The sequence below is a fragment of the Saccoglossus kowalevskii genome, chromosome 13 (assembly GCF_978046115.1).
Source record: "Saccoglossus kowalevskii chromosome 13, keSacKowa6.1, whole genome shotgun sequence".
NCBI classification, from domain to species: Eukaryota; Metazoa; Hemichordata; class Enteropneusta; family Harrimaniidae; genus Saccoglossus; species Saccoglossus kowalevskii.
The window spans coordinates 36,854,139-36,871,533 of record NC_140653.1 but is presented as its reverse complement, the minus strand read 5'-3'; the positions used below and the strand labels follow the sequence as shown (position 1 = coordinate 36,871,533).

Below are 17,395 nucleotides of genomic sequence, written 5' to 3'. Positions count from 1 at the left end.
TTGTGGTTAAATTTTGTTCTTCAGATATACCAGAGCTACACTCTTTAATTGGTTGCCATGATCCATCTCGCAACTAAACAATCAACATTGGAACATCTCCAAATGGCACATATTCACTTTCATCATGCAATTTTTTTTTATTTCTTCAAGTTGATGGATCTCTTTCCTGAAGGTCACTCACCAGGTCATTGTAGCTGTAACTGTATCTTGCGCTATACATTGATTCAGTGTTCGTAGCTAAACTCAGAAAATAGACCCCCATTATCAGTGATTCATACACACCTTGTCAATTACATAACAGTATTTATTTCAGCTATCTGATTTTGTATGCATGTAAATACACTGCAGGTGATTTTGGAATAGTTTCAAGATTGGATACACCAGTGTATTGTGATTGGGCTGACCTTTAACTTTTATGTTCCGGTCAATGATGATCAGTCATGCCGTCCAGACCATGTATATAACAATTGCACCAAGGGATACATTGTAGATACACTTGTACCATATTGTATAATGCGAATATGGAAAATTCCGATCACTTCTTGTAACTTTTATCTCCTATATTATTTAAGTTCTTATTTTGTTGATTATGTTATGTACAGTTTCCGGTAAGTGTGTTGATCTCTGCAGTCATAACTCATTTGATTAATTGTTATTGCTGTTGCTTATATAGATTCGCAAGAACAACCACAGCGGACTGGCACTGGAGGGCGACGTCAGATCCACTACCCATCCACTGCCTATGCTACGCAGTTAACCGATCTTACTCAACCGGAATCACAAGATGTTAACTCGTCCAGTGATGAGAATTATGCAAACACAAGACAGGTACAAAGTGCTGGTGCTTCTAACACCAGGCTACATAAAAGTAACACCCACCTACCAGGTAATGCATTGATATACCTTTCAGTTTGTTATGTGCTCTTGATTTATGTAATCTAGAATATGAATAATTACAGTGCTATATTTTATTGTCCCGTTTACCTCTGTTATTCATGATATGTTGCAACATTGAAATATTCAATCCAGGTGCCCAAATTTATACCACATATATGTACTTGTCTACAAATGCTCAAGTGGTTAATTTGCCTATCACAGAATTCTTTTGTCTTGTTTGATAAGAAAATCATGCACTCTACTTAAGACTATTGGAGAGTACTGTACCACATGTAGTATCAACACTAGGTACCTGTACTGGAGAGTACTGTACTACATGTAATATCAACACTAGGTACCTGTACTGGAGAGTACTGTACTACATGTAGTATCAACACAAGGTACCTGTACTGGAGAGTACTGTACTACATGTAGTATCAACACTAGGTACCTGTACTGGAGAGTACTGTACTACATGTAGTATCAACACTAGGTACCTGTACTGGAGAGTACTGTACTACATGTAGTATCAACACTAGGTATCTGTACTGGAGAGTACTGTACTACATGTAGTATCAACACTAGGTACCTGTACTGGAGAGTACTGTACTACATGTAGTATCAACACTAGGTACCTGTACTGGAGAGTACTGTACTACTGCTGAATTCTAAAGACAAGGTTGTTGGCAAATAAAATGTAGCACTCTAATTATTAATATTGCGACATCTGCTGTATAATGAATGGTACACTTGCTTTTTTGCATGGAATTGAATTTACAAACACAGAATCTCAACTTAAATGAATTGTTATGTGTGGTTCTTTTCTTACTTCTATCTGTTTTGTGTCACTCTTCGGTCACTTCTGTATTTGGACAATGTTAAGGATTTTCATCATTTGCACCTAAAACACATGTGGCATGTGGTTGGCATGGTCATTATAAAAGGCAATTGGGTACACACCATATGAAAGTGCATAATCAAAATGGTAATTTACCAGTTAATAAGTGCACTGAATTATATACACAATGGGTTCAGTAATGTACTATGATATTTTATGCAGTGGAGTTTATGTAAAATTATATAACTAATGTACGGTACTGTAGACATTATCACCATATTTATCATGAAGTAAAGGCATGTAAATACCCACTCCCCTCATAAAACTGTATGTGTATTTTTTAATAACAAATTATTATGACATGAGCTACTACAATTAATTTGATGATGGATACATTTTCTGAATCAGTGCATTAGGATTCTTTAGACAAGGAGGCAGAGTGATATGTGACTAGCATTTAGTCCCTCTAAATGCTATCAAATTATTAAGAAAGCCATCACTAGAAGCAGAATGGTTTCTTCCTATGTTTGACAATTTCTTAATATTAAACATAGTGTACTTTTTATTGCATCCAAATCACTCTTCCATGACTACTTTGGCAATGTTACATTCCAGAAGTGGGGTTTATACATGTACATGTACTTGAAATAAGTATGGTGTTTGTATTCAATATATATGGTAATCAGTAATATACTAATATTTCTTTTTTGCATTTTTTGATATCTTTATTCTTATATTTACAGAAGATAAGCCAGTAGACACTAAAACTAATAGTAGTAATATAAACATAAAAGGTATTACCGGTAGATATAATTCCCTTTTTTCCCAGCACATCTGACATTTCAAATGTTTTCATACTCTGTGAAAATCTTTTTATTTATTTTGTTGGTATCAGTGTTTGTTTATAGATCTGTAATTGTACTGACATTGTTTATTTAACAACTATTGTTGAATGCAAGTTTCGGAAGTTGTGGAAATCAAAATAGCAATTGTGACTATACAAAGAGTTTTATTGGAATCACTTTATAGCTGAGTGTTAGATTTTTTTTTGGAATCGCACGCACCATTGTACTTGCATGTTTACAACTAACTCAACAATACACCTGTGAGAGATCAAGATTCAAAGAGCCAAAGGAAAATTCATTTTAAAATATAATATATAACATGAGTTTGAAACTTTTGGAAATGACTATTTGCTATGTTAGACCATCTACATGTTTTTAAAGATAAACATGTACTAGTCCATTTCATTTACTTTTTAGCTTTGCTGTTGACTTTGTCAGAGCTTATCATACATGTATGAGTGATTGTCCGGTGTTCGTCAGCATCTGCATCAACTTTTTATTTTTTTGACTTCTTTTTGAAAACTACAAGTCAGATTGCTTTAATATTTGGTGTATATGTACCTTGGGTAGACCTCTCTTAAATATGTAAATTTTGGGATGATATCTTACATTCTCTAATGTTTAAGAAGATTTTTGGTAAAAAGTGATTTTTTCGACTTCTTTTTAAAAACCGCATATGGCTACGGGATTTGTTCATTTTGTGGTGATATCTTCAATTCTCTGATTGAAATGTGCAATGCTAACAGAGAAGCTATCTCAGTCAAGCGGCTGCTTGGTTTATTTTTTATACCATATTACATAATATACAGACTACTAATACTGATATTTACTTTTGCTCAAATCATCTTGTGTAAGAATCATAAAATTTAGCAGTAGTTAAAATCACAGTGACTTTCATTGAAATTAGAGTTTGAGAATACTTTCAAATTAACAAAATGAGAACTTATTAACTTATATTTCCCTGATTTAATTATATATTTCTGAACGAATCTCCTCTTGACCTGAAACTGGCATGATTTCAAAAATTTGGAGGGTGTGCAACTTAGCAAGTAGTCATATCACTAATCTAAATTAAAGCATATCCACAACAGAAAAATAAAGAATTCAAAATTTTAATTCATACCATACCTTGGTGGCAACAAACTCGTAAGTAAAAAAAATTACATCATTGTATTGTATTTATCCAGTGAGAGCTATTTTTTACTTCTTTGCCTCGTCACTTTCCCAGTAATTCGTAATCTTGATCTCTGACCATATATGTATATATGTCCACTGTTTTATATGATAGGTATTGAGGAGCCACCTACCTGTACTATTGTTATTACCAACCATCCCAATGCCAAAGCAGGTATCACCATCAAACTTCTCTCTCTTCTTCATATCATCTTGCTGTTATTAGAAAATTTTTGATCAGCTGATTTTCTCCTGAACAGTGAGATATTTTTGTTGTGGCAAGCTTTTAGTACTTAGCGAGTTGTAAACATGTACCTGATTGATGTTTTGCAGTCAAACATATTTCCATCATTAGACATTTTTGTCTTCTCCTTTTTACCATGGTTTATGCACTTTCATCTTATGCCGTCATCATTGGTGCTACTTTTTAATTCCTTCTCCTTGCATGAAATGTATGGCAACAGGTGTGCCTGTCTTCTTTTCAGCCTTTTTCTATTTCTCTTGTTGGTTGTCCTGTATACATGTTAACACTATATACTTACCAGTACCTCTTATTTTGGATGTTGTGTTTTGACTCAAACAAGTGCATGTTGCATTTATTACCCAGTGTATCAAGTATTACTTAAATCCACTGAAGTGCTTATTTTTCCAAACATGCTGATACACTTTCATTTTATTTATGATGTGACACAATTGTATTTATGGTGTGTGTTTTTTCACCTTAATTTATTGTCAGATTCCAAGATGTTTGTTTCTGTAATACAATATTTTTCCTGTGTTTCAGTGATAAATAGATTAACTTTTAATACTTGCATAGTGATAAGTATTAGTGTTTTGCAATCTTGTGACCAGAGTAGACATATCAAATGATGCAATGCCCCTTACAGGTTCTTGCAGCCATCACACAATGTGTGTAGATATCATCCGTAGTAACAATGCTACCCCAGTAAACTCTTTGCTGTATTATTGTCATTAGTATTCGTTTGGCTGATACACCTACCCAGTTTATGTATAATCTATGAAGAATTCACAAAAATAATCTTTCAGTCACCTAATAGCATTGTGTACAAAATATACAAAGATGTATATTATCATAAAGTCAATAAATTTGGGTCCTCAGATGTGGTGTCTCACTCAAGTTGGGCTACTTTTGTCAGTCAGGTATGAACAAATTGCCTAAGCCAGTGTGAGACCTCCCATCTCAGACCCTTGAGTCAGTGGAATTCTTTTTTCTTTATGTAAAGAGTGATTTCTAATCTGACAATGTTTCTGTAGTCATCATACCCATGGTCATGAGAAAACATTGTACTGTCTTTAAAATTGAATCAATATTATTAAGCTAAGTTAAAGTAGAATTTGTTCAATAGTGATTTTGGGGAGGACATTTTCACTTAATATTTAATGCCTACAAATTTCCTGTATAGGAATACGTGTTCCCTCATGCTACATGAAATAATTAAGGCCTCCCCCTCCACTGTGCTCTGTGTTATAAAGTATTCCACATCTTTATACCTCTTCCTCACTGTAGAATATAGTACTAGTACCTATGTCCAGCTACTATGGTCCTTGAACTGTTTCTTTATCCCGAAAGGCATATTTAGCTCTCGATAGGCACCTGTCTGCATCATTCCTAGACATACCATTGCTTTCAAAACTTGCCTTACTCATGTCTGAACACACAAGTTCTAACTTCTTATGCTCATTGCATCAGTTGATTACTGTTGAATGTCAGTTATGATGGGCTGACTCATCCAGGATGGTTAAACATGTGTATTATTATCCACCCAGTATGAGACAGTCTCTGTATGTTACTGTGATATCACTTTATTTCATTGGAATTGATCTTGAAACAATTATTTGTTTTTGTGTGGAATATTTTTTACTGAATTCTTTGGGCATATAAAGTATTGGGTGAAATATTGGTTGTTCATTTAGATGACCCATCCCACTACCAGCAAAACTGACTATTGATAAAGTGATATACAGTACATTCTTTTCTTAGCTGTGCTTTGACTTCAACAGACAAATTATAACAATATTTAAATATTTCAATGAAAATTTATTCAGTATGATACTATATATATATATATATATATATATATATATATATATATATATATATATATATATATTATAAAACACAAATTAAACATAATTTTTATGAACTGAAATTTGTATTTGCACATAAAATTTATCATTTCTTTGTATTCCTGTAAAACAGTCTGGCATTGAACACAGTGAGCTGTGACTCAAACTTTAAGTCCTGATTTCCTGTCACAAACTTAATGGCTTCCTAGTTATTTAAATTCTGCATCATGTACCTCTAATAATATGATAAATGGTGATTCTCTGGTTTGTGGTAAGTTGTCTGTACTAAGAAGAGGCACAGCAATGTAGGAAGCATACAAGTCTTTCTAAATCACAAAAATATTAATTTAATATAATACATTTACTGGTAATTGTGTTAACTAAATGTTACTTATTTTTTAAATATATTGGTCCTTTATAACAATAGGATTATTAAACCATGGCACTTTCAATTGTTACAAATTCTTCTAAATTGTTTATTTGCAAGTCCTGCTGAAAGATAACCAGTTTTCAAAATCATCCATGCCAGGGCAGGGCAGGCAGTGATTCAAACATTGACAGCTTGTCTGCATATTTAGATTATCAGATTCTTTGATATTATATAATTCATTATAATACATTGTATTTTGTACCTCAATCTATGATTATTGATACTCAAAAAATACTAATTACAGACAATGGTACTTCACAGTGCTATGTGCAGTCAAAGGGATTGACAGATTATGGACTTGTATTCTTCCAACATCTTATTAAAATATACTTGCCTGAAAATTTATCCAGTTACACTCAAGTGATAGTCAAATGCTTATGCTGGTTTCCTAGGTGATAGAGTCATATTTGCCGAGAGTCCATCAGTACCAGGAGTGCCTATAGTCTATAGAACACCCGAGGAACGAGGAGCCAATCCTGATAGATTAAACTTGGATAGGTGAGTGCTGTACCCATTTGCTCTAGGTGCTTCTATGGTCAAAATAAGTAATATTCTAATGATTTTTGGTTTATATGCTCTCTTTTATTAGAGATGTGCTTTTAATAGAGCGAATACTGTATGTCATTTCTTGAATACAACACATCTCAGAAAAGGCTGTTTAGTTGGACCATAATTGACACTTACTTTAATTCCCCACTGGGATGTACGGTAGATGTACAGATATAAGAAATATTAGGTATTCTAATTTATGTTTCAATTTGAAATATTTTAGTCTTCTCCTGGTGCCTAAATTAGAATCAAATTTATGTTTTTGTGACTAGTGTGATTGGGTAAACTTAATTTGACAATGAGCTGTTATCACTGTGAAAAGTGTTTCAATGCTCAGTTTATTTTTCAAAAACTATCCAGATAGCTGAACCACCGAGCATTCTGATTGGGTAATAACCAGCTTGACCTACATGTATCAGGTCAAAGGAACCAGTATTATGTCAACTGATGCATTAAAAGAAAACATGGAAGATATCGTTCTGCATCAAGTGTTTGTGTGCGACTGAAATTATTTATTTGTGATGAAACTGAATTTTGAATTGAAGTTGAATTTTACTTACAATATATAAAAAATCAACAAATTGATTTTTGGAACTTTATTATATTCAAAACTGAGTAATTATCAATATTTGTAACACCTCAAAAACAAAGCAATTTATTTGCCTGTGAAACAGCATGACCAGATTGCACTGCTGTTGAATGTTTGCTGCTAAGCAATGTGCGTGTTTTTGACTCCCGTGTGCGAAGCACAAAAAGGGAGTCTTTGCAGTTAGTGTGTCTGTATGTGTGTGCGTCTGTTCCACTGATATCTCAAGAACCATACATCAGTTTTTGATGAAACTTGGTGCATAGATGCTCTGGGCCAATGCGCAGATTTGATTAGGTTTTGGTAAAAATCCATGCATATTAATTACCTAATTTGCATGATAATTAGCTGATTTTTGGCTGTTTCATGACTGTTCCACTGATATCTAAAGAACCACTCATTGGATTTTGATGAAACTTGGCACACAGATGCTCCAAACTAATGCGCAGATTTGATTAGTTTTGGGTAAAAATCTGTGCAATATTAATAACCTAATTTGCATAATGATTAATCAATTTTTGGCTTTTCCACTGATATCTCAAGTACCAATCATCACATTTCAATAAAACTTGGTACATAGATGTCATAGGACACTGCACAAACCTGAAAGTTTTTAGGGTAATATCAGTAGATATTAATTACCTAATTAGCATAATTAATTAATTTTCAGCTTTTGATATTTCAGGTAGTAATTGTCACATTTCAATGAAACTTCGTACATAGATGTCATAGGACACTGCACAGACCTGATAGTTTTTAGGGTAATATGAGTACATATTAATTACCTAATTTGCATAATTAATTAATTTTCAGCTTTTGATATTTCAAGTACTAATCATCACATTTCAATGACACTTGGTACATAGATGTCATAGGACACTGCACAGACCTGATAGTTTTTAGGGTAATACGAGTACATATTAATTACCCAATTAGCATAATTAATTATATTTCAGCTTTTGATATTTCAAGTAGTAATCATCACATTTCAATGAAATTTGGTACATAGATGTCATAGGACACTGCACAGACCTGATAGTTTTTTGGGTAATATCAGTAGATATTAATTACCTAATTAGCATAATTAATTAATTTTCAGCTTTTGATATTTCAAGTAGTAATCATCACATTTCAATGAAACTTGGTACATAGATGTCATAGGACACTGCACAGACCTGATAGTTTTTAAGGTAATATGAGTACATATTAATTACCTAATTTGCATAATTAATTAATTTTCAGCTTCTGATATTTCAAGTAGTAATCATCACATTTCAATGAAATTTGGTACATAGACATCATAGGACACTGCACAGACCTGATAGTTTTAGGCTAATATCAGTATATATTAATTAGCTAATTTGCCTAATTAATTAATTTTCAGCTTTTGATATTTCAAGTAGTAATCATCACATTTCAATGACACTTGGTACATAGATGTCATAGGACACTGCACAAACCTGATAGTTTTTAGGGTAATTCGAGTACATATTAATTATCTAATTTGCATAATTAATTAATTTTCAGCTTTTGATATATCATATTTCAATGTGACTTGCTACATCGATCTTCTAGGATTATGCAGAGACCTATTAATTAGTTTTAATTGGTTATTAATTACCTAATTTGCATAATGTTCCACTGATATATAAAGAACCACAAATTGGATTTTAATGAAACTTTTAAAGAGAACTATGCAGAAACCCAATTAGTTTTTGGTAAATATTTATGCTTATTAATCTCCTAATTAACATAATTAATTAACACTGATATCTCAATTACAATTACTGATCATCACATTTGAATAAAATTTGGTACATAAATGCTCTAGGACAATAGACAGGCCTGATTAATTTTGGGTTAAAATTTGTTCATATTAATTCTCTAATTAGCATAATAATTCATAATTTTTTTGTTCTGTTCTGTTCATATTAGTTACCTGATGTACATAATTAGTTTTCAGCTTTTCTATCAATATCTCATGTACAAGTAATTTTGAATTAATTTTTAATGTGTCTTCAATACTCTCAGCACACTGGAGTTCTTTCTAAGCTTTCTTTGATTGTTTTTATGAAGGCTTTTCATGCCTTTGTGTCCAGCCATGCATCTGTGGGTTATTTGATGCACGTCCACACTATGAATCAAAATAGCCAATTTGCTGGTGTGTCTGTACTAATTTCTCAACATAATTCAACCAATTTTAATGTTGATTCAAGCACATCTACACATAAATAAATTTGTGGTGAACTGCTGTCCACAACATGAATGTACACCAGCTATTATACAATAATGTCAGTCATCTTGTACACATGACAAACAGGGACTTCTTGAATATTTGTCACAAGGAATCGAAAATCTATACAAATTAATCCCACCAGACAAGTCCATGCTCCTCAACTTGTAATTTTACTGCTTTAGTGGGTTGGTCTTTCAGAGTGTAATATTGATAATAAATATTTGTGAGAAGCATGGTGACTGTCAATAAATCATTTAGATTTCTGAACTGTGTCTCTGGTAATTTGAGGATATTACTCTCCTATAAACAGAAATTCTGAAAGATATCATGATCTCAGTTTTTAGCTCCGCTATCGGCTTAGTCGAACGGAGCTTATCATACGAGTGATTGTCCGTCGATTGTGTCAACTTTTTAGCTCCGCTGTCGTCTTAGTCGAACAGAGCTTATCATTTGAGTGTTGTCCGTCGTCGTCTGTGTCAATGTTTTCTTGAAAACTACAAGCCTGAATGCTTTGATACTTGGTGTATATGTACCTTGGGTAGGCCTCTCTTAGATTTGTTAATTTCATGATGATATCCTAAATTCTCTAATTTTGGTGAATATTATTGGTAAGAAGTCATATTTTCAACTTTTTGTTAAAAACCACAAGTTCGATTGCTTTGACATTACATATATAGTTACTACATGTGGGCCTCTTCCAGATTTGTTCATTTCGAAATATCTTTAATTCTCTAATTTTGATGAATATTTTTGTCATTTTTGGTAAAAAGTGATCTTTTCGACTTCTTGATAAAAACCACAAGTCCGATTGCTTTGATATTACATATATAGGTACTACATGTGGACCTCTCTCAGATTTGTTCATTTTGTAATGATATCTTTAATTCTCTAATTTTGGTGAATATTTTTGTAATTTTTGGTAAAAAGTGATATTTTCGACTTCTTGATAAAAACCACAAGTCCGATTGCTTTGATATTACATATATAGGTACTACATGTGGACCTCTCTCAGATTTGTTCATTTTGTAATGATATCTTTAATTCTCTAATTTTGGTGAATATTTTTGTAATTTTTGGTAAAAAGTGATCTTTTCAACTTCTTGATAAAAACCACAAGTCCGATTGCTTTGATATTACATATATAAGTACTACATGTGGAACTCTCTCAGATTTGTTCATTTCGTAATGATATCTTTAATTCTCTAATTTTGGTGAATATTTTTGTAATTTTTGGTAAAAAGTGATATTTTCGACTTCTTGATAAAAACCACAAGTCCGATTGCTTTGATATTACATACATAAGTACTACATGTGGAACTCTCTCAGATTTGTTCATTTCGTAATGATATCTTTAATTCTCTAATTTTGGTGAATATTTTTGTCATTTTTGGTAAAAAGTGATATTTTCGACTTCTTGATAAAAACCACAAGTCCGATTGCTTTGATATTACATATATAAGTACTACATGTGGAACTCTCTCAGATTTGTTCATTTCGTAATGATATCTTTAATTCTCTAATTTTGATGATTATTTTTGTCATTTTTGACTATGGGATGAGTTTCTGTCCTGCGTCTGTCGTTCGTCTATCTATCTACAGTGTATCTGTCTGTCTGTCTGTCTGTGCACGACTTCTTCTCAAAAACCGCCAAACCGTTTGACTCGATTTTTGGTGTGTGAATGCCTTGATGAGTGTAGATGGTAATTTGTTCATGAGAAGTCGATCTGCCAAAAATTATGCAAATTAGCCCTCCAAAACTCTAAAATTTCTTCTATGCTACTATGACACTAAGTGGTCTACAGTGCTGATACTAATAGTGCATGTGCCTTGGGTTGTCCTCTATCAGTTTTGTTAATTTGGTAAGGAAATTTTCAATTTCCTAATTTTGGCGAATATTTTAAAATGGCATTTTTGGTCAAAAATTCTATTTTCGACTTCTTCTTCAAAACCGGTAGCCTGAATACTTTGATACTAAACTCTATGTACCTTTTGTTGACATCTACTAGATTTGTTCATTCTATGGCCATATCTTTAATTCTCTAATTTTGGCAAATATTTTTGTTATTTTTGGTTAAAAATGGAATTTCAACTAACCACTATTTCCAATGCTTTGGTGTTAATAGGCATACATGTGTTTGTTATTCCATAGACAACTTTGTGTGGTTGTTTGGCGATATTTCATTTAAATGTGTATAGACATGATTGATTTTGGTGGAAAATTATGCAAATTGCCTAATTTACATACCAATTATTCGGCTATTTTTGTGATATCTTGAGAACCATTTAATATGTTTTAATAAAACTTGGTGCATAGATGTGTTGGGGCAGTTTCCAGATATATTTAGTTTTTGTTGGAAATTTATGCAAATTATCTAATTTGCTTATCAGCTAGTGAAATTCAAGCTATTTGGGTGCTATTTCAAGAACTATTCAACATATTTCAACAAAACTTGGTATATACATGTATTACAAATTCAGATAATTGCAAATATCATGTTATGTTATTCTCTCAACACGATGGAGTTCTTTTTAAGCTCCTTTTGATTCTAATTTTATTGAATATTTCTGTTATTTTTGTAAAAAATTCCACTTTTAGCATTATGTTTTATTGTGTCACTCACTGCCTTTTGAGGTTTTTGTCATATACAGCACTAATCTTTTGTACAATAGCCATTGGCCTATTTTTGGTAAAAAAAAGATATTTTCGACTTCTTGTTTAAAACCACAAGTCTGATTGTTTTGATACTATACATATTGTTCATTTTCCAATGATATCTTCAGTTTTTAATTGAAATGTGCATTGCTAACAGCATATTTTATTCATTTTTCATCAAAAACTTGTCCCTCAAAACCAGTAGTTCAAAATTCTTTGATACTTGTACACATGCAACTTGGGTAGACCTCTATTAGATTTGTCCATTTCGTAAGATATCTTCAATTCTCTACTTTTAGTGAAATATTCTCTGCAACAAAATCAAGAAAGTTGGTGTCTTGCGATATTACCGGTAAAGCAGCTAGCATTAGGTTTAAATTGCTTCTTTATAGTCATTTGACTTCTTGTTAAAAACCAGGTACTACATGTTGACCTATCTCAGATTTGTTCATTTCGTGATGATATCTTCAATATCTAATTTTGATGAATATTTTTGTCATTTTTGGTGAAATGTGATTTTTTTGAATTCTTGGTGAAAACAGAAAGTCTGATTGCTTTGATACTATACATATTGTTCATTTTCTAATGATATCTTCAGTTCTTTAATTGAAATGTGCATTGCTAATAGCGGAGCTATCTCAGTTGACAGTCTGCTTGTTTATAACGTTAATTATCTAACTTGCATATGGCATATTGTATCATGCCTGCCTTACATCTGGGAGATCATTGAATTGCTCAACTGCCAGTGCTCACTCATCCATCAATGGAATGGAACTTTCAGTGCAAATATAAAGCTGGTGACATTTGTGTTTCGTAGCACCACAGACATCTCCTCGCATCATGTTCAATTTGGGTCCTATTCGCTGTATACAACGTGTTCAAAACACATTGCTTGTTTACACAAAATTTAAACTTTTAAAAAAAATATATACATGTAGCAATGCAATGCAATGTTTCGATATGAACAAAATGGACACTATCATTGACAGCTATCTTAGGAAATGCATATAGAAGTTAGGATTACAGAATAACGTTTTAAGAATTGTGAGATTTTTCACTAAACAGTCTTTATTTCAGAGTAACATCCATCAATTGTTTTCACTTAACAGGAGACGGTTGACAGTATGCCCCATACTAGAAGGAGAGGAACATCTTAGGCTACTCAATTTTCAACATAATATGATAACTAAAATACAACATTTAAATAACTTAAGGAGGCTGATATTCTTAGATCTCTATGACAACCAGATAGAGGAAATATCAGGCTTGAATACTTTGAAATCGCTCAGGGTACTAATGCTTGGTAAGAACAGGTAAGAGACATTAATTATTTAATTACATTAGGTGGCATAGGTATAGAATAAGAGTTGATAGTTTGATATACACTGCCTGCATAAAACATTAGGTGGCATTGGTGTAGAATAAGAGTTGATAGTTTGATATACACTGCCTGCATAAAACATTAGGTGGCATAGGTATAGAATAAGAGTTGATAGTTTGATATACACTGCCTGCATAAAACATTAGGTGGCATTGGTGTAGAATAAGAGTTGATAGTTTGATATACACTGCCTGCATAAAACATTAGGTGGCATTGGTGTAGAATAAGAGTTGATAGTTTGATATACACTGCCTGCATAAAACATTAGGTGGCATTGGTGTAGAATAAGAGTTGATAGTTTGATATACACTGCCTGCATAAAACATTAGGTGGCATAGGTATAGAATAAGAGTTGATAGTTTGATATACACTGCCTGCATAAAACATTAGGTGGCATTGGTGTAGAATAAGAGTTGATAGTTTGATATACACTGCCTGCATAAAACATTAGGTGGCATAGGTATAGAATAAGAGTTGATAGTTTGATATACACTGCCTGCATAAAACATTAGGTGGCATAGGTATAGAATAAGAGTTGATAGTTTGATATACACTGCCTGCATAAAACATTAGGTGGCATTGGTGTAGAATAAGAGTTGATAGTTTGATATACACTGCCTGCATAAAACATTAGGTGGCATTGGTGTAGAATAAGAGTTGATAGTTTGATATACACTGCCTGCATAAAACATTAGGTGGCATTGGTGTAGAATAAGAGTTCATAGTTTGATATACACTGCCTGCATAAAACATTAGGTGGCATAGGTATAGAATAAGAGTTGATAGTTTGATATACACTGCCTGCATAAAACATTAGGTGGCATAGGTATAGAATAAGAGTTGATAGTTTGATATACACTGCCTGCATAAAACATTAGGTGGCATTGGTGTAGAATAAGAGTTGATAGTTTGATATACACTGCCTGCATAAAACATTAGGTGGCATTGGTGTAGAATAAGAGTTCATAGTTTGATATACACTGCCTGCATAAAACATTAGGTGGCATTGGTGTAGAATAAGAGTTCATAGTTTGATAAACACCGCCTGCATAAAACATTAGCTGGCATTGGTGTAGAATAAGAGTTCATAGTTTGATATACACCGCCTGCATAAAACATTAGCTGGCATTGGTGTAGAATAAGAGTTCATAGTTTGATATACACCACCTGCATAAAACATCAGCTGGCATTGGTGTAGAATAAGAGTTCATAGTTTGATATACACTGCCTGCATAAAACATTAGCTGGCATTGGTGTAGAATAAGAGTTCATAGTTTGATATACACTGCCTGCATAAAACATTAGCTGGCATTGGTGTAGAATAAGAGTTCATAGTTTGATATACACCACCTGCATAAAACATTAGCTGGCATTGGTGTAGAATATAAGAGTTCATAGTTTGATATACACTGCCTGCATAAAACATTAGCTGGCATTGGTGTAGAATAAGAGTTCATAGTTTGATATACACTGCCTGCATAAAATATTAGGTGGCATTGGTGTAGAATAAGAGTTCATAGTTTGATATACACCACCTGCATAAAACATCAGCTGGCATTGGTGTAGAATAAGAGTTCATAGTTTGATATACACCACCTGCATAAAACATTAGCTGGCATTGGTGTAGAATAAGAGTTCATAGTTTGATATACACCACCTGCATAAAACATTAGCTGGCATTGGTGTAGAATAAGAGTTCATAGTTTGATATACACCACCTGCATAAAACATCAGCTGGCATTGGTGTAGAATAAGAGTTGATAGTTTGATATACACTGCCTGCATAAAACATTAGCTGGCATTGGTGTAGAATAAGAGTTCATAGTTTGATATACACCACCTGCATAAAACATAAGCTGGCATTGGTGTAGAATAAGAGTTCATAGTTTGATATACACTGCCTGCATAAAACATTAGCTGGCATTGGTGTAGAATAAGAGTTCATAGTTTGATATATACTGCCTGCATAAAACATTAGCTGGCATTGGTATAGAATAAGAGTTCATAGTTTGATATACACCACCTGCATAAAACATCAGCTGGCATTGGTGTAGAATAAGAGTTCATAGTTTGATAGCTGGCATTGGTGTAGAATAAGAGTTCATAGTTTGATATACACTGCCTGCATAAAACATTAGCTGGCATTGGTGTAGAATAAGAGTTCATAGTTTGATATACACCGCCTGCATAAAACATCAGCTGGCATTGGTGTAGAATAAGAGTTCATAGTTTGATATACACTGCCTGCATAAAACATTAGCTGGCATTGGTGTAGAATAAGAGTTCATAGTTTGATATACACCACCTGCATAAAAACATTAGCTGGCATTGGTGTAGAATAAGAGTTCATAGTTTGATAGCTGGCATTGGTGTAGAATAAGAGTTCATAGTTTGATATACACCACCTGCATAAAACATCAGCTGGCATTGGTGTAGAATAAGAGTTCATAGTTTGATATACACTGCTTGCATAAAACATTAGGTGGCATTGGTGTAGAATAAGAGTTCATAGTTTGATATACACTGCCTGCATAAAACATTAGCTGGCATTGGTGTAGAATAAGAGTTCATAGTTTGATATACACTGCCTGCATAAAACATTAGGTGGCATTGGTGTAGAATAAGAGTTCATAGTTTGATATACACTGCCTGCATAAAACATTAGGTGGCATTGGTGTAGAATAAGAGTTTATAGTTTGATATACACTGCCTGCATAAAACATCAGCTGGCATTGGTGTAGAATAAGAGTTCATAGTTTGATATACACTGCCTGCATAAAACATTAGCTGGCATTGGTGTAGAATAAGAGTTCATAGTTTGATATACACCACCTGCATAAAACATCAGCTGGCATTGGTGTAGAATAAGAGTTGATAGTTTGATATACACCACCTGCATAAAACATTAGCTGGCATTGGTGTAGAATAAGAGTTGATAGTTTGATATACACTGTCTGCATAAAACATTAGGTGGCATTGGTGTAGAATAAGAGTTCATAGTTTGATATACACTGCCTGCATAAAACATTAGCTGGCATTGGTGTAGAATAAGAGTTCATAGTTTGATATACACTGCCTGCATAAAACATTAGCTGGCATTGGTGTAGAATAAGAGTTCATAGTTTGATATACACTGCCTGCATAAAACATTAGGTGGCATTGGTGTAGAATAAGAGTTCATAGTTTGATATACACTGTCTGCATAAAACATTAGGTGGCATTGGTGTAGAATAAGAGTTCATAGTTTGATATACACTGCCTGCATAAAACATTAGGTGGCATTGGTGTAGAATAAGAGTTCATAGTTTGATATACACCACCTGCATAAAACATCAGCTGGCATTGGTGTAGAATAAGAGTTCATAGTTTGATATACACTGCCTGCATAAAACATTAGCTGGCATTGGTGTAGAATAAGAGTTCATAGTTTGATATACACTGCCTGCATAAAACATTAGCTGGCATTGGTGTAGAATAAGAGTTCATAGTTTGATATACACCACCTGCATAAAACATTAGCTGGCATTGGTGTAGAATATAAGAGTTCATAGTTTGATATACACTGCCTGCATAAAACATTAGCTGGCATTGGTGTAGAATAAGAGTTCATAGTTTGATATACACTGCCTGCATAAAATATTAGGTGGCATTGGTGTAGAATAAGAGTTCATAGTTTGATATACACCACCTGCATAAAACATCAGCTGGCATTGGTGTAGAATAAGAGTTCATAGTTTGAT

The 17,395-nt window shown here is 33.2% G+C and overlaps 1 protein-coding gene across 3 annotated transcripts in view; it reads left to right on the top strand.

The window, feature by feature from the left end:
• Positions 1-17,395, top strand: part of LOC102801257 (leucine-rich repeat-containing protein 49-like) — a 133,530-nt gene that overhangs the window by 33,572 nt on the left and 82,563 nt on the right. For 2 of the 3 annotated variants that reach the window (XM_085507282.1, XM_085507283.1), the window contains 3 exons: positions 674-886; positions 6,643-6,748; positions 13,384-13,587. In XM_085507282.1, the coding sequence (XP_085363408.1) occupies positions 674-886; positions 6,643-6,748; positions 13,384-13,587 (523 nt within the window). Of the gene's footprint in view, positions 1-498; positions 545-673; positions 887-6,642; positions 6,749-13,383; positions 13,588-17,395 lie in introns of those variants that run through there. The other variant, XM_085507284.1, reaches the window with a different exon arrangement.